This window comes from Mesoplodon mirus, assembly GCF_964341445.2.
Source record: "Mesoplodon mirus genome assembly, chromosome: 2".
Taxonomy (NCBI): Eukaryota; Metazoa; Chordata; class Mammalia; order Artiodactyla; family Ziphiidae; genus Mesoplodon; species Mesoplodon mirus.
Genome location: NC_138977.1, coordinates 107,223,654 through 107,249,557, shown reverse-complemented (window position 1 = coordinate 107,249,557; position 25,904 = coordinate 107,223,654). Strand labels below are relative to the sequence as shown.

Genomic DNA, 25,904 nt, shown 5'->3' with positions numbered 1-25,904 from the left:
ACTGTTTTTCTGCTAGTTCTCCCTCTTGTGACTAAATGGTATTCACAAGAAGCCAGTCAATATCTTACCTGTTATTTGTTCAGCATGTACAAACTAACTCTGCACTTTACAATTTCTTAAAACTGCTTTCTATCAACACTCAGGATAATGAGAGAGAAAGGACCAAGCTTATCCAATCTGGATTTTGTTTCTTTGCTGTCCTCAAGTGATATTAAAAGATATCATAAAATTCCTGGGAAAGGAGAAATAACTGAAAAACTAAACATTTACATTTATTCTAATTTTTAAAGTATGAAAGTAAATTTCGTTGGGAGAAGTGAGCAGAGGGAGATAACAAGTGGGGAATAGAGACTGTGGAAAACATCTGATGATAGAGTGATGAAATTCCAAAGAGGCTGGAATTGCTCCTCTGGGCATAGTGACCACCTGAACAGCTGCAGATGTCTTTATTCTTTAACTGAAGCACTGTGCCTTTACTGATAACTCGGTAGCATATATATTAAACATTTTCTTCCTTTAATCATTAGGTTATTGATTCTTGTGGAGGATGAACATAGTGGATGCCTCACATTTTCAGCACTGCTGTACAGTCTCACTGGATCTTCATTATGTGTCTGTAGAACAGATGCTCTATTTCACAGAGCAGGAAACTATGGATAAGCAGTTCAACGCCTGTTCCAAGATAAATCAGCCAATAAATGGCAAGTCAACAGGAACCCAGCTCCTGTGATATCTTGTCTAACAGATGCTTTACAGTCCTACATGAACTCAGTCATACCAGCATACACAGGCTCCAAGTGCCCCGTCTCACCTTACATTCATCTGAACATGCTGTGGGGATTAAGTCCTTCTCAAGTTCTAGCATGTAACTTTTAGCATATGTAACTTTTTAAAAAAAAATAATTTCTCTTCACTGATATTCTAATTGCATTCAAACATCATTTGCCTGGTTTTATTTCTTTTTTCCATAGTCCTTTAGCCCTTTGAGTGTATTTAAGATAACTGACTTAGAAGTCTGTCTAGTAAGTCTGATGTCTGGCCTTCCTCAGGGACAGTTTCTGTTGAGGTATTTTTTCCCTATGAATGGGCCCTACTTTCCTGTTTCTGTGTATGCTTTGTGACTTTTTGTTGAAAACTGGACATCTAAACATTATAATGTGGTAACTAGAATTAGGTTCTCCCCTGCCTCAGAGTCTGCTGCTGTTGACTGATAGGGATTGTAGTCATCCATTTGTTTTGTGACCTTTCCAAACTAATTTTGCAAAGACTGTTCCTCTTCTGGCGTGCTCATGGATGGCTCTGTTCGGTTATCTCAGGTGGTCAGCCAGTGACCTGTCAGAGATTTCCTTGAAGGCCAAAACTCAGATGTCCTCTTCTTCATTAAGCAGTCCCCTGGTCGATGTAAGTTCTGAATTAGATTCCAGAGCTCTGAAAAAGTTGATTCTTATGGTTGTTTTAAAATCACTTTTAGAACAGTGACTTTCATTAGTGGTTACAAGATGTTATTTTGTTTCCTAATGACCTCAACTTGATATAGACTGCTTAGACTTAAGGGTTAGTTTGAAAAGGCAAGGTTCAATTTCAAGGTGGAACATATTTGAACTTCCCATTCCACTTGCCCCTTTTTGTGCCACCTTTGAGTCATTTACATTTCACTTCCTTGGCAGACTGTCTTATTCATACTTGCCTTCAAGATCAGTTGTAATCATAAATAGGTCATGTTAAGAAAATGTAACTTTTGTTTTCAGAGTAGGAAAGTTATTATCTTGACACTGATTTTGTCTGAGTCCTTTTAGCCATAAGAATGTAGAGAATTTACAACTTAGCAATATTATTAACTTACTTTGAATGACCAAATATAGTTAAGTAGTTGAGGACAAAATTATCAGTAAAGATTTTGTGTTAATTTTAAAAAACTGTTGCTGTTTAAAACTAAAAGCTACTCTAAACCTCAGGACACTAGAGCTGAGAAAGTAAACCCTGGAGGTCAAGATTCATCTGCTTTATCTAAGGGTATACACAGGGTTTCACAGACTCAGCCACGTTTGCCAACAGAAGATTTTTAAGCCTGCAGTTCTAGAGTAGTTCTTAGAAAATAAAGAGGGCTGTGGCTATGATATTGTCCCTCAGCTTGCCGAGATATACATCTGAATGCTGCTGCACAGAGCTGTCCCGTGTCCGTCTCTCCTCCCGCCCCAGGCTTCTCGAAGTGCTCACTGCTGACAAATCAAAGAAAGGTATGTTATTCTTCCTTAGCACTGTTGGCCAGTCGAGTCCTGCACTATCACTTGGACGAAAGTTTTTTGTTACATGCCTTGGATTTTTCAAGGGCTTCCTATCTGTGTGGTTCTCAAAGCGTGGTTCCTGAACAGTAACGTCAGCGTCACCTGGGAACTTGTTAAAAATGTAAAATTCCAGGTCCCTCCTCAGACCCACTGAATCAGAAACTCTGGGCATGGGGTCTAGCAATCTGTGTTATATCAAGCCCTCCAGGAATTCTGATGTATGCTAAAGTGTGAGAGAAGCACTGAGACTCTGGGATTACTTAAAGGGCTACTTGTGGTTTACTGGAAGTGTTGAAGCCATCAATGAAAAGTTTTCAGGACCTCTATTAGAGGACTACGTAAATTGTAAATAATAATGCGTCTTAGATCCAAGTTAACATTGTTAACAGAGTTCATACTTCCTTTAATTCTCTCTCAAAACCACATTACCACCACTTGTGAGTCATGGACAACACCCTTTAAACAGAGTACAAATAACTGTGCTGTCATTATCATATCACATAAGGGAAGGAAGGTAGAAATTCTTTCAATTCTGTGCCAAAACATGCAGCAGAGAAGTTTTTTACTTTGGAACACTCAACAATTTAGTGGCAGAGATCAGAATAGAATTTGCCAGTCTAGATGCTGTTTCAGTCTATTTAAGTATAGCATCTTAAGTAGGAATGTGTGTGTGAGTACAGAATAGGATACAAGTACATACTGTTTAAGTGAGGCTAAAGCAGAGTGACTTGTGAACTAAGCTTTTTAACAGTATTACTTTGCCCACTATTTTGAGGAAAAAAGGCTATTCTCTTCCCTCTCTTCCCCCAAGAAAGTACAGGCAGTAGAGAGACATTTCCATGCAGAGACTCTCTCTGTGGTAACAGTGATGCCTCTGGAGTAGAGGAACTGAGGGCAAAGGTGAGAAAAATAACTTAATTTTCACTGTGAACCACTGTGTACTGTTTGAATTTTTAAAAATCATATGAATGCATTACATATTCAAAAGAAAGTATTTTAAAATTGTTTTCTTGACAAACAGTACTGGAACAACTGCATGTCCATATGCAAAAAAACTGAACTTCAGTCCACACTCTGCACTATATACAAAAATTAACCTAAAAATGCATAACAGACCTATATGTAAGACTTCAACTATAAAACTTCTAGAAGAAAATTTAAGAGAAAGTCTTTTTGATCTTGGGCTAGGCAGAATTTTTCAGATACAATAAAAGTATATAATACATTAAAAAAAACTGATCAACTGAACATCAAAATTTAAGAACTGCTCTTTGGAAGACACCATTAAGACAATGGAAGGACAACCCACAGGTTGGGAGAATATATGTGCAAAAGCACATATCAGATAAAGGACTTAGAGTAGATAAAGACATTCAACATAGTAAGAAAAAAAGAACCCAATTACAAAAATGTATATATAAATGTATTACAAATACTTCTCCCACTCTTGGGTTACGTTTTCACTCTCTTAATAGTGCTTTTTTTTAATGAACAGAAATTCTTAATTTTAATATATCCCAGCCTATCCATGTTGAAAAAATGGACAAATATTTGAACACATTTACCAAAACAGATTTACAGATGGCAAATAAATACAAGAAAAGATGTTCAACATATTTAGTGATTAAGAAAATGTAAATTAAAGCCATAGTGAGATTCAAATGCTTAAAAACAAAACTGACAGTAAGCAGAAGAGATGGAACTCACATATACTGCTTTGGGGAATGGAACATGGTACAACCACCAGCCTGGCAGTATCTTATAAAGTTACTTACACACTTATCATGTGACCAGGTGGTCCCACTACTTGGTATTTACCCAACTGAAATGAAAACCTATATTCATAAAAAAACCTGTACGTAAATGTGGCTTATAGTGGATTTATTATTGCCCCAAACTGAAAACAACAATGAAAAACTACCCAGTAATAAAAAGAAACAACCACTAACATGGATGAAACTCAACTACATTATACTGAATAAGAAAAGTCAGACTCAAAGGCTACATATTGTATAATTCCAGTCATATGACATTCATATAAAGGCAGGACTATAGGGAAAGAAAATAGATAAGTGGTTGTAGGAATGTCAGGTAGGAGAAGAGGTTGACTAAAAAGTGGGGGGTAGATCAGTGGAACAGGATGGAAAGTCCAGAGATAAACCCACACATATCTAAACTATGACAAAGGAGGCAAGAGTGTCCAAGGGAGAAAAGACACTCTCTTTAATAAATGGTGTTGGGAAAATTAGACAGCTACATGTAAAAGAATGAAATTAGAAGACACCCTAACACCACACACAAAAATAAACTCTGAAGACCTAAATGTAAGACCAGATACTATAAAACTCTTAGAGGAAAACAGGCTGAACACTCTCTGACATGAATAGCAGCAAGATCTTTTTTGATCCACCTCCTAGGTTAATGAAAATAAAAATAAATGGAACCTAATTAAAAAGCTTTTGCACAGCAAAGAAAACCAACAAAATGAAAAGACAACCCTCAGAATGGGAGAAAATATTTGCCAATGAAGCGACCAGCAAGGGATTAATCTCCCAAGTATACAAACAGCTCATACAGCTCAACATCAAAAAAAAAAAAAAAAAAACCCAATCAAAAAATGGGCAGAAGATCTAAATAGACATTTTTCCAAAGAAGACCTACAGATGGCCAAAAGGCACATGAAAAGTTGCTCAGTATCACTAGTTATTAGAGAAATGCAAATCAAAAGCACAATGAGGTCACACCAGTCAGAATACCCATCATCAAAAGATCTACAAACAAACGCTGGAGAGGGTGTGGAAAAAAGGGAACCCTCCTACACTGTTGGTGGGAATGTAAATTGGTATAGCTACTATGGAGAACAGTATGCAGGTTCCTTAAGAAACTAGAAATAGAACTACCATATGACCCAGCAATCCCACTACTAGGCATATACCCTGAGAAAACCATAATTCAAAGAGAGACATGTACCAAAATGTTCACTGCAGCTCTATTCACAATAGCCCGGAGATGGAAACAACCTAAGTGTCCATCATCGGATGAATGGATAAAGAAGATGTGGCACATATATACAATGGAATATTACTCAGCCATAAAAAGAAACAAAATTGAGCTATTTGTAATGAGGTGGATAGACCCAGAGTCTGTCATACAGAGTGAAGTAAGTCAGAAAGAGAAAGACAAATACTGTATGCTAACACATATATATGGAATTTAAGAAAAAAAATGTCATGAAGAACCTAGGGGTAAAACAGGAATAAAGACACAGACCTACTTGAGAATGGACTTGAGGATATGGGGAGGGGGAAGGGTAAGCTGTGACAAAGCGAGAGAGAGGCATGGACATATATACACTACCAAGCGTAAGGTAGATAGATAGTGGGAAGCAGCCGCAGAGCACAGGGAGATCAGCTCGGTGCTTTGACTGCCTGGAGGGGTGGGATAGGGAGGGTGGGAGGGAGGGAGATGCAAGAGGGAAGGGATATGGGAACAGATGTATATGTATGACTGATTCACTTTGTTATAAAGCAGAAACTAAATAAATAAACAAACAAACAAACAAATAAATAATGCTGTTTGAGATCTAAGAATGATAAATCTAACCCTGAACTTGACATCTTAAAAACTAAGCAACTATTCTCACTTAAGAAATATTTGTGGCTATTATAATAGTGTCACAAATATTACACAGGCAATAATTGCATATAGTTATATAAAATGTAGGAAACTTTGCTTGGTAAAAGTACACACATCAGATACATCTCAATAACCAGGTCGTGGCAAAGGTGGGGAACCAACTCTGAGGCAAACTAGTTTTCTGGATTCTCGGGTTTCCTTTGCACTCTGTTACTATGAGTGCTAAACTGCTCTGTGGTAGCTTCAGTCTACTTATAGGAACCCACTGTATGCTTTTAATCCAAACCCTCCATATCACCATCTATTCTATGCCATTCTTCTAGGTGCCACACAGTCAAGCCACAGAAACAAAGACTAGATGTGTATTTCAGTTTTAAAGTTTTGTGAATCAGTAGCTATAAAAATTACGTAGCATCTTTCTTTCGACATGCTCTTGCTACGTCAGCGAACTAAAAAGAGGCAGGAAGTACAGTGAAAGCCTGACTTATGGAATGGTCTACCTAATAACTCATTCTACTCATATTTGGTGCCTTAGAAAATGTATCATCTGTAAGTCCTGATACTCCCCCCCCCCCACTGTTAAGTCTCAACTATTGAGAACTGAATATGTACAGTAACTCTTTTTTTCCTAAAAAGTCTTTGAAATTAGATTTCAATCCACCAAACAGGAGCAATACAAAAATGGAAATCTGGCTCATGTTTATACAATTAAAGGTCTCAAAACATTTAATTACGTCAGATCTCATGAAGCACTGAAAAGCTGTGTCAGTAATTTCTTAATGAAGGCATACTGGTGTAGGTCATTCTCTTCCTTACATCTTCTTTCATTTATATTTATACTCAGAACAATTTCTTTCTGGTTCTTTCAGTAACAAGTGTGTTAGAAGCAACCTTTTATATACCTGATGAAGTGCTCCTACCTGATGAAGTGCTCCTGCTGGTAAGACAATGGCATCACCAAGGAACTGAATAAGAGTGCAGGCTTTGACTCCATATTCCTCAAGCAGTCTTTGGCGAAGCTTTTTGTTCACATACCAACTCTGGTCACGAATTGGATCGTGTTCTGGTAGAACTTCAAGGCCTTGTTCTTTTGAAATCTGAAATATAGATTAAAATGAAAATATATACCCCAATTTAAGTAAAGAAAATGGTAAATCCTGTTCAGTTAAATTTCAATTTTGTTTACAATAACAGTCTGTTCTCAGAATCTTCTGGAACGATGACTGAGCTTAAGTTAAAGAAAATGATATTCTACAATTGGAAAAGCCAAAGGACATAAACAATATTGCACACTGATACGCTATTAATAAAGTAAATCATACTCCCTTCTTACCTTCTCCTTCCACTACGAAGTTCTGTTTTTTTAAAAAATATATAGTTTTATTAACTATTATTTATTTCTTTTTCAGTCTTTTTTTTTTTTTTGGCTGCACCGTGCAACATGTGGGGTCTTAGTTCCCTGACGAGGGAGCAAACCCATGCCCCCTGCAGTCGGAAGCACAGAGCCCTAACCACTGGTGTGACAGGGAATTCTCTCCACTATGAAGCTTTCATCCATTTGGTTCCTTACAATTATTTTAAGAGTATAGCACAAAGACGGGGAAAAGCTTAGTTTAGTAGCTTTTTTCCAAAAGCCAAACCATTTGTATGTGTGGACATCATAAACATTCATTCATTCATTCATTCAGCTGCGTGGGGTCTTAGTTGTGGCACTCGGGATCTTCGTTGCAGCATCTCTTAGTTGCGGCATGCGGGATCCAGTTCCCTGGCCAGGTACTGAATCATTGGCCCCCTGCATTGGGAGTGTGGAGGCTTAACCACTGGACCACCAGGGAAGTCCCCATAAACATTTCTTTTTGCTGCTTTTTAAGGTAGGTACACAGATAAATACCTTTATATTGCTAACCTTCTATCCCTTGACAAATCACTTTCAAGGGACCCTCTGACGAACCAGTGAAATGTTCTGCTTTAAAAAGCATAATTTGTAACATTTTAAATTAAAAGACTGGTAGGTAGTTCTGGGATAAAATAGTAGTTACAGGGCCATAGCTCCCTTGCTTCACACTGACCAAATACAGACCTTAAGTCCATTCAGAAAGAAGATGAAGTATAATAAGAAAAATAGCAATTATGGTCCATTAAAAGAAATCCCTATAATTACAAAATTCAGAAAAATATCTGAGAAAAGGGTTTGAACCAATTTCAGATTCATGTGTCACTTTTTTAACAAGTATACGATTACTCAATTTCAGTCTATTCAAATAAGTATCACAGAGCAATCAGATACGAGAGAGCAGAATTACTGTCTAGGTCAACAGCCAAAAATACCAATACAATTAAAATTCTGCCTTCTTTATGTGTTTCTATGACAGATTTTATATTCTATAATTCCAATCACTACTTTTCATCAAGGGTAACATCTGACTCATTAACAGGTTCTTTAAGGGGATGAAGGAGTACTACTAACTGAGAAGAAGCTGCCATTCAAATTCCTCAAGAGAAAGGAGCTTTTGATTTTCAACAACAACAAATTCCATCCTCCTAAGTAAAAATTAATCATCTTATACTGCGAATGCCCATGAAGTTACATTAAAATTTAAGTCTCTGCGCAAGGTGAAGAGATAAAACTGTCTGTAACCTAAATTATACCTTCTGAAGAAATTCCCTTATCTTGTCAACATCTTTCCCAGCGTAAATATGCCACAGAGCACCAGGTATTTCACTTGAGTCCTTCAATCGTTTTCTTAAAATGTCATCTAAATCTTCTTCTTCAAATTTCTTAAGTATTCCTGAAACACAGAATATATTCAAACTGGTCAGTAAAGACTACCAGAAAGCCAAGTCTCCTACAACTGATCTATCATAGTAGCATAGTGCCTGACTAGATTGGGACTCTTAAAGAGGAGATAAAATCCAGTTCTACATGAAAACTGTTAGAACTGTAAGAGCAGAGAACAATGGCCCGGGGTAACTGGGAACAGAATCAACAGTAACTTTCCCAGTTCATTTGTTTTCTGTAAACCAAGGGATGGGAGATAAAAATGCAAGGACTTTTAACTCAAACATAATCAACTTTCCTCCTGTCCCAAGGGTGTGGTCATAACAATGTTTTGTACTCACAGCATTTCATAACTTACAAAGGACTATCATGACCACTATTATGGTAGGCAAGGATCATAACCTCTACAGCCGAGCAAAACGGTACAGTGAGGAGAAGGGATTTATTCATTGCCATGACTAATGAACGGCAGAGCAAAATGTCTTCCCACTAATTTCTGAGAGATCTCATTTACTATTATTGGTTAATCTGTAATCAAATGCAAAAGCTTCAGGTGCTATGACTGAGGAGGCATCAAGCCATTCTTCTGAACTATTGACAAATTAAAAACTGCACATATATATGCACAGAAAAAATGTTAACTCTAGTTAGCTCTGAGTGAAGGACAAATCCCTGATTTCACTACAATGAACATTTTAGTTTTTTTCTTTTTGAATTTTATTTCATTTTTAATACAGCAGGTTCTTATTAGTTATCCATTTTATACGTATTAGTGTATAGATGTCCATCCCAATCTCCCAATTCATCCCACCCCCACCCCACAATGAACATTTTAAAGAAATGTTTTAAGAGAAAAGGAAATCTATTGCCTAATACAAAGAACATAACAAATGTTCCCATATTTGTGACAGTGGTATCTTTTTTATCTTTAAAGTTAGCTGCAAAGATTTCTTGAAGTCAAACATTAGGTGTTTACAATATGCCAAGCACTGTCCTAGAATCTTAGGAATTAGAGTTAAGAAAGACCCAGTTAAGACTTCACAGAATAAAAGATGGTATTAATAAGTGTAGGAAAATAAACAAGAATATCACATAGTGGTTAAGCACAATCATACGAGTTACAAAGGGTACACAAAGACTGGGTCAGTCCTCGAATGTTATCTTTCAATGAAAAAGATAAAAAGAAAATTGGTATTGCTCTGTGAATTCTAAAAAGGCTGCTAGAAAGAATATATCAGATATTTCCTTATTTGTGACAGTGAAATCACAAGGAAGAAAATGGTTGCTGGAGGAGAGAAAGTTTATTCTTTAAATGAAGACCTCTAGGGGGAGGTGACAATCTGAGCTACATTTTGAGGGATGAATACAGGAATCTGCTAGGGAGACAAGGAGGTAGGAGAGCCATTGTATGCAGAGGAAAAAGCATGTGCTTTATGTAGGTCGGTTTTCTTGATGTGTTTTAAGCATTATTATAACACTAAAACATTCCTTTTTTGTGACCATCTATAAAAATTGGCAAAAACTTTAAAGAAAGACAGTCCAAGAATTAAAAGCTGATGACTTTTTCTTGAAAGATCAAACATTATGCTATGAATGAGGGATGGGAGATGAGCAGGAACAAAGATGGATAAGGAAGTTCTAGCATTTAAGGAGATGAAAGAAAAGTAGGGGAGAAAAGCAGATGTAACCTCTGTATTGTAGACTAAGTGCTATAATACCTAATACAATGTAAATGCTAGGTAAATAATTGTAAATACAATGTGAGTGCTATGTAAACAGTTGCTGGCTATAGCAAACTCCTTTTGCTTTTTGAAAGCCAGCACACAGCAAATTCAAGTTTTGCTTTTTGAAACTTACTGGAGTATTTTCTTTTTGCTGTGTCTTTTCTATCTTTGACTGGTTGACCCCACAGGTGTGGAACCCGCAGATAAGAAGGGGCAACTGTAACTCTGTGGCACCATAGGCTTTGAAAGGAGGAGTAATCTGATACCAAAGGTCACACACATTTCTGTCCTAGAGCTGAGACTACAACTCAAGTGTGCCTGACTCTCAAATCCTTGGGAGTAGGGGAGACAAGAGTTTTTATCAATTACAATCAATAGAGTCAGTTAAAGAAGCTGAGAAACTACGAGTTTCTACAGTTTTGGAGGAACTTAGGCTGTGTATTATAGAAGCTGTCAAATAGACACAAAAACTGAGTGAATATTATAATAAACCCCCAGGTCCTGAGCACCTAGCCACTAAACTGCAGATATATTCTGGGCTCCAGACAGAATTGTTGAGCTAACTGGTCGGAAATCATGTATAGAATTTCACAGGACAGGAAGTGCAAGTAAACCAGAAAAGGGAGAGGATAAAGTCTATAGCTCTAGAAAAGTCTGAAACTCCACCATATGAAGAATGAGGGGAGTAGTGTTACTGAAGCCAAGGAAACTATTTGAAGAAGAGGTGTCGTTTACTACAGAGGGTACAAATAACAAGAGGACCACAAAGAAACCACTGTGTTGAACTATGACTATCAGTGAAAGCCACAGCAATAGCAACAGTACAGTAGTCTCAGTGGGGCGGCAGGCAGGGGCCAACCCGCATTGAGTTGAAATATGAAAGGGAGGTGATAGACACAGCAAATAATGTGTTATGAGGGCAGGAGCAATAGGATGGTGGCAAGGAAGACATGGTCTGAAGAAGGCTTTTTAAGGAAGGAGGAAAAGTCTGAAGTTTGCTCCTACTCTGAGAAAAGAAGCCAGTGGAAAAAGAAAGGTGAAGGACCTATGTCTATAAAGAAGGGAATGATAGGTGGAACAAGGTTTTAGAAAGAAACCCAGAGGACAGACTCTAAAACCTATACACTGGATTGAACAGTTATTTCTACTTGGGAGAAAAGGCCCCTTCTCTCTAGTACTAGAGGGGAAAAAAGAATGCTTTAGACACAAACATGCCTTAAACATCTTCAGAGCTCAAGGACCTAGTTTCTATTCTTCACTAAATGTTTATAAGTGAGCTTACCAGTTTATTTTCATAAACCCAATATTTAATAATAGGAAATGAGCAAATTTTAAAAATTCACTTTTAAAATTAAAATTCCTTTTGTGTTAAAAAAAAATAGCCAGGTAAATTAATCACACCTCCAAATAAATATTAGAATATCCCAATATCCACTGCAATTGTTTTGGGAATCTTTGATGTTAACTCAGAGGCTGACATTCTGGATAATATTATTGTGTGTGGTTATTCAACTCTTATTCCGAAGACCACTATTCTTTAAGTTTCTTTACCTGCTTTTGAGAGAATGCCATTTCCTTTTGCTATGCCAACATAGACTAGAATATTTACAACATCAGAAACTTCAACATGTAGATTTGTTGTTCCTATATCATGATCTTTAGCAGAAGCTACACCTGTGTATAAAATAAAATTTTATTTAGCATAACACTTTATATATCCTAGATATTCCTTCCAAAATCAGCTCTCTGAGGAAAATCTGTTAATTGTAATTTGAGTTTTAGTCTCCTTATTCCAAAACCTGCCCACAAAATATCACAATCCATGAAATGTACCGTAAAAATCAAATTAATAGAAAATGTAACTATATTTTATAAGGAATGAGCAGGTACTTAACTATATATTGGCTATTAATACCTAATATACACTGCTTGACTCAGAAAAAGATTTCAATGGATTATTAAAGGAATGGATTTAGCAGAATCTAAAAATGATTAGATAATTTATCTTTGGAAGGAAGTTAAACTTCCATATACTCCAAGTTGATAGAAATGCAAATATATACTTACCATAAGCACTGCACAACCTGGGTCCTAGATCAGGGCGTACAAAAAATCCTGGCAAATGAGAGGCCAAATTGAATTTTCCTTCTGGATTACAATATTCTGGCAATGGCAGGCTTTTTAAAAGATCTTCATATCTGAAGAATAACATTGACTTCTTTTGAATAAAGGTTTACATTCTTAAGTGCTTTCAAATATATAAATGTTCAAGTTGTTAAACTTTCCTTAAGGCCTTTAACAGTTAACACTTTCCTTGACTTCATTCAAAGTTTAAGTGAATGCATAATACACAGATAAGCAAAGAATAGAAGTGATACTGACTAAAACCGCAATTCTCTTTCCCTAAACACAGCAAATTGAAAGCACCAAAGAGAAGAGAGGTCCCAAATGGGGCCTCCTCTTCTTTGACAGCATTCTCTTCTTTACTGCCCTAACGAAGACTTCCCCCTGCTCAGACTACAGAGATTCAGTTCTTTCTTTTTTTATTACTTATTTTTAATTGAGGAGGATGCTGCCTAAAGCTCACATTTGTAGTTCATTATCCCACTTCTGGGGATAATCTCAGCTCAACCTCAAAAGCCAAGAGTCAAAATAACAAGTATAAAAAGACATACATACCTTGCTGGCATCATAGTCTTGAAGTCTTCTCCTGAAGGGCAATCTTTCAGTTTTAAAACAACTGTTTCTCCACCTTTCGTTTTTTGCCGTTCTATAAGAATGCAATTGATTATTAAAAAGATAATCTGTCTTTTTATTTTTATTAATGTTTAGAGGAAGGAAGAAATGTGAAATGAATGAATACCTCTATTATTGTACAGTAGGTAAAGAATGCTTGCTTATGGACTTTTATTTCTTATGTATTCATGTAGTTTTAAGATGTTTGTTCCTTATGAACACAAACATCTGTAATATCACCATAAAATTCTTTAAAAAAAGTCTCTTTACAATTGTTATTAAAATTAGTCTTACATTTTTGCTTTTACTTTTTCAAAATGTTTTACACAAAGTATGTTATTCAAGTTTCAAATGTTTTGGGGGGTTGCCAAAAATGTTCCCCAGGAATATTAATATATTGAATATGACATATGGAAACATAGTATAAATGACTTTTTTTTTTTTTTTTTTTTGGCTGCACCGTGTGGCCTGCTTGTGGGATCTTAGTTCCCTTACCAGGGAATGAACCCGGGCCTCGGCAGTGAAACTGCTGAGTCCTAACCACTGGACCGCCACAGAATTCCTAAATGACTTCTTTATGGTTAAAGAAAACGAGGGGTAGAGCCAGGAATAGGACTCAGTCTCCTACTTCCAAGTACTTGTTCCTTTTTACTAGACAACAAAGTAATACAGACATTTCAAAGATTAAACAATTTATCATTTTTTGGGGAAATGTTTAAGAAAACAGTAAAACAAAGAAACAAAAAACATACTTGAAACTTCTTCAAAACCATCCCAGAATTCCTTAACATTGGCATTTGAAATAATGCTGTCTTTGCAGTTCAGGAGATCAGCCTGGTGGTCTCCAAAATCAAGACTAATTGAGTCCGCCTTCCACAAGCTAATGCTCATTTTCTTATGCACACCAGAAACCACTGCAGGCTTATAAACAAACAGACAGATAAAAGTTAAAAGGCATATGGACATTTCCAAAATTTGATTTTACACACTCATACAACAGACGGTTAACATGTTGAATTTTAGGACTAATGACAAATTGTGAGAATAAAATAGTCCCTGACCTGGAAGGATGTTCACAATGTATTTTCAAAGAGAAAAGGTGGTAAGAGAATGCCATGTACATGGCAGAGTACACTGTCATTTTGAAAACAAAAAATATGTAGTGTTTTTCAAGAAAGAGTCTGAAAGGCTATACTAAAAATTTCTACGCAATATATGTTTTATTTATAGACTCCTTTTTATAGACAGAACATAACCTTATATATTTGTACATATGCAATATATGTAAATAAAAATTTTAAATAAAATACAGAGTCCTTGGGATTAAAACATAATTTATATACATTCTGATTTTATATCACTTAAAACACACACATTCTTTACCTCTAGAAGGACCATGACAAATAAAAATATTAAAAATATTAAACAACCAAGCACAACAATAAATTTCAAGTCGAATGACCAATTCCCTGAAAGTGAATCTCTCCTTTGAAATCACATGAATTCAAATTTCCTCAAGGCTCTCTAACCCAAAAACCAACAATTGAAGATGTGTGGTTTTAAAACTCCAATGCTAATGTAAAAAAAGACCTCTAAAGGCAATCTGATGCATTATTCTTAGGTTTCTTTTTTTTTAATTCCTTTATTATAAATGAAAAGTAAAAGAGAACACAGAAAGTTGTGACGTAAGAGTCTCTTGTAAAAGATGTTATTTTTAAGTACTCTTAAAACTCACAAGATAATAAAGTTTGAGGAACGATAAGTGCAGAATAACCTCAAGCTAGGGTTGTTATCACAAAAAGGTATCTCAAAAGAAAAAAAAACAACAGCAAAAACCACCCTAAGAAGTTTGGTTAACCACTTGGGTAACTGCAACATTAAACTTCCTTTCAATAGGCTAATAATATATCCAACTATTAAAACAGGTTCAGCTATTAGATAATTAACTATTGCTGACAATTCACATATTAACTCCTAGCCCTTATTATGCCTACCCAGTAATACTCCCATCCAGCCCTGTGCCACTCCTTATTTTGGTAACCAGCAGCTTGGGAAAAGTAAAATTTTAAAAAAATTATAGAGGCACGTTAATTAATAAATCAGAATATTCTAAAGCAGAATTCTTAGGCTACTATCATCATTATCATCTTCCTGAAATACTGAAAGCCTTCCTAATTTGACTCCTTGCCTCTGGTCTTATTCCCCTCCAATTCAACTTCCAATCTGCTTTGCTGTCAGTTATTTTAAAATGTTGATCTGTACAACACAGGGAATATAGCCAATATTTTATAGTAACTATAAATAGGGTATAACCTTTAAAAAATGTGGATCACTATATTGTACATCTGTAACTTACATAATATTGTACATCAACTATACTTCAATTTAAAAAGTCAATCTGAGTACTTTGATTTTTCAATTAAAACTGTCATCTACAGGATCAAGTTCAAACTCTTTAGCAAGATATCAAGGCCCCTCATAATCATAACTGTAACCACCTCATTTCCCCATCACTACCCCACAGAACTCTTAACTTATGTCAGGTAAACAAAGCTACTGAACAGTTCCCCAGACACCCGATCCTTTTTATTTCCAACCTCTTGTCCATCTATAAAACCTTCACTTAACCCCTGATATATCAATTCATACTTGCCCTTTTGAATTAGTACTCTAGCTTATTCATTCACTCTTTTAGGTTTCCACAGTACCTTAAAGTTCTGAGAACATGTAACGTATTTATAAAAGTATTTATTTATGAGACTGTTTAAGCCTACACAAATTTAAGTCGTCTAAATTGTGACGCAGCAATGGCATCAGGGCTTCAAGGGAGAGCCAACCAAAAAACTATATGCTAAATACCGTGTATATGCAATGCATGGGTGTGTATTTTTCCTAGGGTGAGGAACCAAGCTGTCATTGGATTTTACAAAGGACTAGAGACCTAAAAAGATTAAGAACCATTGTACTAAAATGGTTCTTACTCATTTTTACATGATGTACTCATTTTTATATCCTTAATGACCAATACAAAGGCTAGGTTTTATTAGGTGCTCAATAACTCTGTTGAATGAAAAAAATGAAGTAAAATAGCAATGATGTTTTAGAACGCAAGAAAAAAACTGAAGATAATACTAAGTCATGCAAAATCCTGATTTGTGCACTAATGTAGTAAATTACCATCTGAAATGTGTATCAAACATTATTATATCAAAACTCTGGTCAAATAGAAAATCATTTTTATTTGAGCCAAATTAAATAATGGAGTTTGTCATTCAAGATTTGATGAACTTATAAATAAATGTTCTATAGGTAAATATTAAAGGCAAAAACATCTACACTTCTCATCAGTTCAAGAAAACTGCTTTTACTATTAACACTGTGATAGCAGAAATGAATCTGTTAGCTGAACTAAAATACAAATGTAAAAAAAGGAAGGTGATACCAAACTTTGTGAATATATGGCTTTATTAAAAGTCTGCTAACAAATTGAAATTATAACATCAAATAATCAGTGCTTCCCTGTTAATTCATATAAATCTGGCCAAAAAATAAGAATTCAGAAACAATCATTCTGGTAACTTTTTTGGTGTTTTTGATATCTTCCAACCCAAATGTGTCAAGTATTATCTTTCCCCTTTCTAATTCTAAGGAGAAAACCATTTTTCCTATTCAACCAGCTTTAGTTCCACTCAGAGCATACTAAATCAGCTTAAAATACTCACTTGTCCATGTTTCCAACACTCTTTGAAGAGCTTCCAATTATTAATATTTTTATAATCCTTAAGCCACAGAATATGCTTCTCACAGATCCAAGAATGTGGTATATCACTGTACAGTTTATTGTTTTCATCCATGGCAGGTTTTCTGTTTTCTTTAGGTTCTTCTTTGAGCTCTGGTTTTACATTTATCTTCGAGGCTTTATTTGGTGGAATTTTGTTTTCAACAACCGAAGCAATTATGTCATCAAGAATGTTTGGCATAGTCCTTCCACTTTTACCACTCTAATAAGGAAAAAAAATTATAGTTTCAGGGGAAATGATTACATTTGGAAACTTTTACTTTTATTTACTATTACATAGCAAGCAACCAACACAAACAATATATCTGGCTTCAAGAATCATGTCAATGGATATGGATCTCGTCCCTACACTATTCTTGAGAGTGGGAAGCAGAAGTAGGGTGGTCTCCATGTGAGAAACTGCCGGATCTGCAGAAACTAGAAGTGTGGTCTTCCTTTTATATTGTTTTAGGATTGGGGCCGAGGGAACAAATAGGTATACTCTCCCAAATACTTTTAAAAGCCACTAAAAATTTGTGTCTACCTATGCAATTTTTCTGTTTTTACTTTATAAAATTTTTTTGGTGAATAATTAAAGCAAAAATTGATGTCTAAATATTTTAAGTAACAAAACATTCACATCCATGTCATTCCCTGCCCCCCCTCCCCTCCCCCAACTAGATACACGGTTTTCAAATTCTGAAGGAGTCTGTTAGGACTCTTTTGGAATCAAAATGCCCCTCTGCAACCCTTTTCACCTGGGAAAAGAACAAAATCTCTGGCTTTTAAGTTATGAGAATTATAATGCAAATAGGAACATGCTTAGTAATTTGGTTTATTTGATTTCATGTGCATCTATTTATTGTGTAGTTCACAGCCAAGACCCCAAATCTAAATTTAAGGCCCATATGAAATGCAAAAATCTGGCATCTCACTCACGGGGGTTCCCATTGAATAAACTGGTGCAAAGGCAATGCCAGCATCTGTAGAACCCACACGTAGCTTGCCAGCTGTTGTGGTCAGCAAATCTCGTAATGTTGAGCCTTGTTCATTATTCTGGGACACAGGAGGTGATGTTCTGCTATTGGGAGAATCAGGGTTGTCTTCTCTCTCTTCTTTAATTTGCTTTTCAAGGGCAAATTCTTTGTTTTCTGAAATAAAACATTTTACAAAATTCAAATAAAATTAAACATGCTGCTAAAGTACAGACAAAGCTGGCATCCTACATTTTACAGTGAGAGATGAAAACTGTAGCGCTAGTCATTTATTCACCTGAACACACACCAGAGGATGGGTTAGATCCTTCAGGAGTCAAATAGTTTGAATATGAAAAGGCCTTCCTCAGTGTTTTAGACATGTAGGTGAGTTTGTACCTGTCACAAAGGAAAAATGCTATAGCTAAGATGGGGAGAAAGTGTAGGTAAGTTACAAATCTATCGCCCTGGTGGCTTTACTGATACGCTCATCTACAGATGATTCTGTAACTAACTTTGATAAGATCACAGGAAGTCGAGTTCCTAGTAAGAAAAGACAAATGTTAAAACCTAAGCCACAATGAGAGCAAAAGACAAAAGTAAACTGTTCTAAGTGAACAGTAGAATGTTAATGTGTAATACTACACAGTTGATTACAATTCTCTATTAGATAATAAATTAGGTTTACCTTTTTTTTCCTCTCTGGCCTTTTGCTCTGCAAGATCTGCTAACCAGTGCAGTGGTGACTGGGATTCTGGAGGAGTTAACTTGCTGTCTGTGCTTACATCACTCTCTGGGCTGCTGTTGCCATTACTCTCTGGCTTCTGAGGGGTATTTTGCTGCTGAGACTCAGGCATGCACAGAGAAATTTTATTACTGTGATTAAGAACATTCTGTAAAACCTACAAAGGTAGAACAGTTGAATTTTTAAAATATTATTTCTTCAATTATTCAGAGTTAAAAATAGAGGTTACATTTATACAGTAACACAGGAAACGTAATTTATAAAACACAAATCCTAAATTGGATTTCAAATATCAAAGCTGATTAATTTAACCATGAATTTTATTTGAATAGAGATTTTTACTCACTTGAGACACACCATTCATAGCAGAAAAATTTCCAACTTGTATATTCTGTTTGTTAGTACAATGACAATGGGATTTAATACCATATTTTTCTCTAAGAGTGTGCATCGCATCTAGAAGATCTGTCAAAACTACAAAATAAAATGGTTAATAAAAAGATCATCACTAGTTGTTAAGATTATAATAATTTTTTGTTTTTCTTGTGGAGGTTTTCTGTGCCTTCTCAACTTTTCTTCCATATTTTCCTTCATCCCTTCCATCTATTTCAGGTTTGATCATTCAACCAAATTCATGTTCTCTATTCTTTTCTTTTACCTCTATGATCAAAAATCATTATGCTCAAAAAAACAAAAAAAAGTAGAATAACCTGTAATAAATACATCTAATATGCTTTTTCATTACACTCTAGTCTCCCCGCCCCACGACCCCCCTTTTTCTGGCTGCGCGGTGTGGCTTGTGGGATTTTAGTTCCCCGTCTAGGGATCAAACCTGTGCCCCCTGCAGTGGAAGCGTGGAGCCCTAACCACTGGACTGCCAGAGAATTCCCAGTTTTCCCCTGCTAAAATGGTTCCTCTAAGGCTTTCTTCATCACTGGGTCTGGGCTTATCCTGCTAACTTTATTACACAGAGGATTCTAAGAACAGAGCAAGAACAATTCAAGATTATATAAACCTTACCACTTCTTTCTACTACTATTGACATACTTCTAAGTAATCTGGAACAACAAAGACCTGTTACACTACTAAGTCAATAATGTATATTTAGGGCTTCCCTGGTGGCTCAGTGGTTAAGAATCCGCCCACCAGTGCAGGGGACACGGATTCGAGCCCTGGCCTGGGAAGATCCCACATGTCGCGGAACAACTAAGCCCGAGCGCCACAACTACTGAGCCTGCACTCTAGAGCCCGTGAGCCACAACTACTGAGCCCTAGTGCCACAAGTACTGAAGCTTGCGTGCCTAGAGCCCGTGCTGTGCAACAAGAGAAGCCACTGCAATGAGAAGCCTGTGCACTGTAACCAAGAGTAGCCCCCACTCCCACAACTAGAGAAAGCCTGCACACAGCAACGAAGACCCAATGCAGCCAAAAAATAATGTATATTTATACTTACCAGAACCAGGTATAATTTGAGTTGGCATTAAATGTTTGTGATCATGAGGCTGTCCCTTCACACACTTCATCCAAGCATACAGTTCTTTATCTGTAAGATAGTAACATACATACTTTTATATTAGTCATGGTTTTAGAATTATAAAATTGATGGCTTACATATAAAGAGTTTAGCAATTATGTAAAATGTCAATGGTAGGCTTCATATGTTTGCTTCTTAAAAAAAAAAAAAGGCAGTTCCACTCTTCTGAGAATTTTATAAAAACATGATACAAAACAGATACAATGTTACTAGCCTTTTCTAAAATGACCATTCTTTAGTCTCATTAATGTATCAGTCACCTCAATCTTCCCTGTAGCTAATTTTTTACTCTTAGCTATTTGTGCCAAACAGGGCTTTTGCCCGATCTTAGCACATCAGACTCATAAGTTTGAGGCTACTGCCAACTCATTTTTTTCTAATGGGTCAAAGACACAAACTGTCACAAGACATGTGAAAAGCCTCAACTTGATAAGACAGTATTTAATTGCTATTACTGCAATAAGGCTCCATACCTGGAAGAGTCGATGTATTAAGGCATAGCATGAGGCATACCATACAAAGGAAAAATATTCAATACCTTGATCTCAAGGACATCTTCTATAAATTTAATGATATAGATAACTACTTATCTATGACGTGGCTGTAAGAGCTTCAGTAAGTATCAAAAAGCTCATTAAATTCAGCATAAAAAAATCTAGAACTATTTCATGAAAAGTTTCAGAGGAAATAAAATTCAAATCTAGCCTAAAACTGGTTTTCGTTAAAAGTGTTCTGACTTTCCCTACAAAACCTACATAGTAACTTGTAAATGTTCTCTAACTAGTTATATTTTAGACACTAGGTTTAGTTACCACTATATAAAGCTATAACCTAGTCAATGTGAGCTTATTACAATATTTATTAGTGAAATAAGAACATATATATATATATATATATATATATAACATAGAATACAACTCAAGGCATATAGGTTATACTTAAACAATATGGTGACTGACAGACTACATTTAAAAAATAGTACTATGATAACCGACAGCAACACAACTATTATGTTTATTATGCATACCCTATCTTGTTTAAAAAAGTCATGCTTATATATGCATATAACAAAATATAATACATTAAAATTAAGTTTTTAATTTGGCAAAGGGAAAATGAAAGTAACATGGAACCAGTAAGAAAGGAATGAAGTTTTATAACACTGCAGCTAGTTCTTCTATCAACCAAAAATATCCAAATAGATTTTTAGGGTTTTGAAGATATTTAACTGCCTAAAATGCATTCCTTATTATGGTTTTACATTTTACTCATGTATCTTTTGCATATCACAGAAACAACTAGCTATAGATGCTCTCCCACTTGCTCAAGTCTCTTTGGTAAACGCTGGGTGTATAAGAAAAAGGGTTAGAAAGGGCCAGGTTTTAGTAATCCTATCAGTGGAAAAGATACTGATGGCTAAATCATGGTTCATCTATCTGACATACTACTTTGAAAAAGAGCTGCCTGGAATGAAAATGACATTCACTGTTTTTAAATAATGAATAAATAGTCTTATCACTAAACACGATTTTACTTCTAATACTTCCACAGTTTGAATCCTCTCATTAAGACTTTACCCCCAAAACCTTCAGGTTACCAGTATTTAAGTAGCTACTTCCTTAACTGCCTTGGATGAACTTCTTCTAAAACACTTGTACCATGACAAAAGGTACAGTTAGTTACTTTCTTTTTAAATTATTATCTTCCAAATGTATTAACATGCAGAACACTGTTTTGTGCCATTTTACTTCTCTAGAAATTAGAAATAATCATTTCAAAGGCTGTTTTCATACATAATCAAGACTTCTTCATTTTCTAACTAGTGGATAAATGGTGCTAGTGGTAGCATATTCTTGAACATTTGGATTTAAACTTTATGGACCAATGTTTAGAAAAATCAATTCACCCTAGTAAGTATGCAATTGTGACTTATGTGCTTGACTGTATAACTAATAAGTTCTGGGGCTTCCCTGGTGGTGCAGTCGTTGAGAATCTGCCTGCTAATGCAGGGGACACAGGTTCGAGCCCTGGTCTGGGAGGATCCCACATGCCGCAGAGCTACTAGGCCCGTGAGCCACAACTACTGAGCCTGCGCTCCGCAACAAGAGAGGCCGCGATAGTGAGAGGCCCACACACTGCGATGAAGACTGGCCCCCGCTTGCCACAACTAGAGAAAGCCCTCACACAGAAACGAAGACCCAACACAGCAAAAATAAATAAATTAATTAACAGGTTCTATAAGACACTGCAGGCTGTGACACAGTGGAATCTGAAAGCAGCAAAGCCTAACCTAAATTTGGGCTGCATTAATCTGACTGAAATGAGAGAGTGGATCTACTAATCAGGCTAAAAAAGATGTAGATGCAGTTTTATTGTAGAAAATCTGGCTATTTTAATAAACTGTGGTTAACTCCTCCTTTTTTAAACATAAGCTTCATAAAACTTCCTTAATGTAATATATTCATAATTAAGGAAGGTAGGGAAAAAACTCATCTAATTCATCTAATTTTCTAGATGAGTGGTCCTAAAAAAAATTTCAATTTACATGAAGTTATAACTAACCTCTAGAACTCTTCCTTTCCTTTGCCTTGTAACAATCTAAGCAGACCACAAATCCACATTTTTGACAAACCCAATGAATGTTAAACAATGTTGCTTCACATGCATCACACATCTCCCGGACTCCTCTCACTGCTCTTTTCCAGGCAATTTTGGCTGAAATACAGGGAAATAAAAATTTAAAGGCAAACACGCTCTTTTCCATACAATTTTCACTGAAATGCACAAAAACAAAAATTTACAGGCAAACCAAAAACTTTGAAGGATTTATTAATTAACAGTCAATAGCAGATTTCTTGATGTAACTAGTAATTCTCTTCAGAAGACTTACATCTAACGGAGGGTTTCTCAATCCTGGCGCCCTTGATATTTGGATGAATAATTCTCTTTTGTGGGCAACTACCCTGCACAGTGGCATCTGGGGCTCCACCTGTAGATGCTAATTCTCTATACCCCCAACACCTTTCAGTTATGCAACCAAAAATGTCTTGAGTCATTGCAAAATGTCCCCCGGGGGACGAACTACTGACTTAAGGGATGGGAAGGAATAGAAGCTAACATTTTGAGCACCTAGTATGTTAGGTGCTTTACTTAGTAAATGTCACATAACTACTTTAAAAACAAACCTATGATGTAGTTATCATTCCCATTTCATACAGTTAAACAAGGAATAAAGTTGAGATACAAATGTAAGTCTATCTAACTCCAAAGACTGTGATGAATCACATGAGATAAAAACCTTAAATATTTGGGATGGATTATGTCTTTATATGGCAAATGCTGAAGTTTCCCAATTTCACATCCAAAGTGTCTTTATCATGTTCAGTTATGTCATAATGGCAGAAATACCAAAATGCTATTGTAATTTCACAAACTGCTAATCCAATTCAACCTCAGTTGGAAAATATGTTACCTTAATTACATATAGGTACATTTGCACATAAAAGTGTCATTATCAAAATTAAAAGTAAACAAGCCTAGGTAAGATTAAGGACTTCTCCCACAGATAAAACATATTCCAAAGAGAAATTCTTAAAATAAAATGTGTATAGTTGCATGTTCTAAGTATTTAACTTCCTTACCATCCTTTTTCACCCAGGACAAAGCTGTTTTTTCAGATGTTACTAACTGACAGAACTTATCACCTATTATATCCAAGATGTATTTTGAAGTTTCTATGTCTACTTCATCATCTTCATAATTTTCATGTGTCCATAGACTCAGAGCTTCATCATCATATTGGTCAGGAGAAGAGAAGCCATCTATTCTAACCACTCCATTTTTACTAAAAGACAATCTGAAACATTAAAACATAAAAGCATTAGATAACAAGATAGAAGTCCAGGTTTTAAAAGTTGTAAATGTATAATTAATTTATATTTTTATATTACATTATAAATATATAAATTTACAATTAAAAAACATGAAAATAGAGTGGTTCTTTATACATACAAACTTTATTAATAAACTTTAACCAACTTTTGACTCCCATAGTGCTACACAAATGGCAATGCAGTGGCACCAATTTTAGGTAAAATCTTATTTCTTGAAATAACCTATCACTTATACTTAACTATTTAACTCCAGTCAAATGAAAACTGTCCAAGTGTTTCATGAGGAAAAGAGTTAAAATGTTGGCCGAATGCTGCCTTGAGCAATGCAGTTATTTTATACATAATCTAAGCCAGCACTCTCTAAAGTTGAAAATACCGTAAATCACCTTAAGACTCACGGAGATTTAAAAAAAAAAAAGCTAAATTAAAAAATACATTTTCTTGGGCTTCCCTGGTGGCGCAGTGGTTAAGAATCTGCATGCCAATGCAGGAGACACTGGTTCAAGCCCTGGTCCAGGATGATCCCACATGCCGCGGAGCAATGAAGCCTGTGTGCCACAACTACTGAAGCCCGCGCGCCTAGAGCCTGCGCTCCGTGACAAGAGAAGCCACCGCAATGAGAAGCCTGCACACCGCAACAAAGAGTAGCCCCCGCTCGCTGCAACTAGAGAAAGCCTGCGCATAGCAACGAAGACCCAATGCAGCCAAAAATAAATAAAAAACAAAAAAATCCCATCTTCCTCACTAATTAAAATGACACTTCATTAACATGATTTGGAGAAACAAGATTGAAATTCTTAATAGTATATTAGGAACTCAATTACTGTGCTTACTTCCTTCTCTTACTTCTGATATCCAATTTATGTAACCACTCAATTCAGAGAAGTTTAAGGTAAATGGAAGGAAAAATTGCCATTCTCCTACAGGCTGATGGTTATTTCTCAACTGTCTTTTGAACTCACTCTTTACTCTCAAAGAGGGGATATCAGAAGCACATTAGAAATCAGCCTGTATTTTTCAAATGGACAATACCAACAACATTCCTTTTACCAGTTCTTCCTATACCTTTATTACCTTTCCCTCTTTTTCTTAAAAAACCTTTCTCCTTTCATGACAACCCATCATCTTATTTCAGCTTTGTGTTATGTCTACCTTTCCTTCCTTAAAACTTTTCCAAAGGTTTTCTTATCTCTTCAAATCTACTTTCCTTCTGATTCCTTTTCCACCTTTTCTGTACTTCCATGTGGACTACCTTCTATAACTATTCTTTGAAGCTGTCTGTCCTTTGGGGATTGTTGGCTAGAAAAACCATGAAGTAAAGAAGAAATGTTCTGCTTCTGCCAATACATATTTTTGGGGTCCCTACTGGGCCACCAGCATAGTACATTTATTTGCCACAGCAAAGTGCCTCGTAACTTCTTAGGAAGAAGATGATGATGAATAGGAAAATAACTGCAGGCAACATCATAGGTGCATTCCATACATGCTTGGTACTATGCTAAGAACTCTGTGTACTTTATTCTCATTTCATCATCATGAAATCTCTGTGAGGTAGGTACCACTATCATTCATATTATGCAGGTGAGACAGGCTTAGCTGTAGTCCTACTACAGTTAATAAAGTCACACAGGAACTAAGGACAGAGCTGGAACCAAAATCCAGGAATGACTGATTCTAGAATCTGAGAAATTAACTAGTTTCTACTGGCTGGGTTACCCAGCTATTCTTTAAACTCTTATAAGCCTATAAATTTTTCGTATTAAAGTATTATTTAGTAATATTAATATTACAGTAGTATATGTTAATAACAACTTTTAAAA

General features: G+C 35.8%; 2 protein-coding genes across 12 annotated transcripts in view; one reads left to right on the top strand and one right to left on the bottom strand.

Moving 5' to 3' along the window:
• NRBF2 (nuclear receptor binding factor 2) overlaps positions 1-6,856 on the top strand; it is a 44,657-nt gene extending 37,801 nt beyond the window's left edge. Inside the window, exon 7 of one of the 2 annotated variants that reach the window (XR_014295693.1) lies at positions 6,791-6,856. The gene's annotated coding sequence lies outside the window, so the exon portion shown is untranslated. Of the gene's footprint in view, positions 1-527; positions 5,250-6,790 lie in introns of those variants that run through there. The other variant, XR_014295694.1, reaches the window with a different exon arrangement.
• Positions 1-25,904, bottom strand: part of JMJD1C (jumonji domain containing 1C) — a 331,205-nt gene that overhangs the window by 2,131 nt on the left and 303,170 nt on the right. For 6 of the 10 annotated variants that reach the window (XM_082640256.1, XM_082640257.1, XM_082640249.1 and 3 more), the window contains 13 exons: positions 23,833-24,047; positions 22,754-22,906; positions 20,111-20,200; positions 19,004-19,131; positions 18,601-18,814; positions 17,878-18,089; positions 16,883-17,161; positions 13,913-14,081; positions 13,104-13,194; positions 12,492-12,622; positions 11,976-12,098; positions 8,571-8,710; positions 6,824-7,018 (listed from right to left, as the gene is read on the bottom strand). In XM_082640256.1, the coding sequence (XP_082496382.1) occupies positions 6,824-7,018; positions 8,571-8,710; positions 11,976-12,098; positions 12,492-12,622; positions 13,104-13,194; positions 13,913-14,081; positions 16,883-17,161; positions 17,878-18,089; positions 18,601-18,814; positions 19,004-19,131; positions 20,111-20,200; positions 22,754-22,906; positions 23,833-24,047 (2,140 nt within the window). The remainder of the gene's footprint in view (positions 1-6,823; positions 7,019-8,570; positions 8,711-11,975; positions 12,099-12,491; positions 12,623-13,103; positions 13,195-13,912; positions 14,082-16,882; positions 17,162-17,877; positions 18,090-18,600; positions 18,815-19,003; positions 19,132-20,110; positions 20,201-22,753; positions 22,907-23,832; positions 24,048-25,904) is intronic. The other 4 variants (XM_082640258.1, XM_082640251.1, XM_082640250.1 and 1 more) reach the window with 1 other exon arrangement.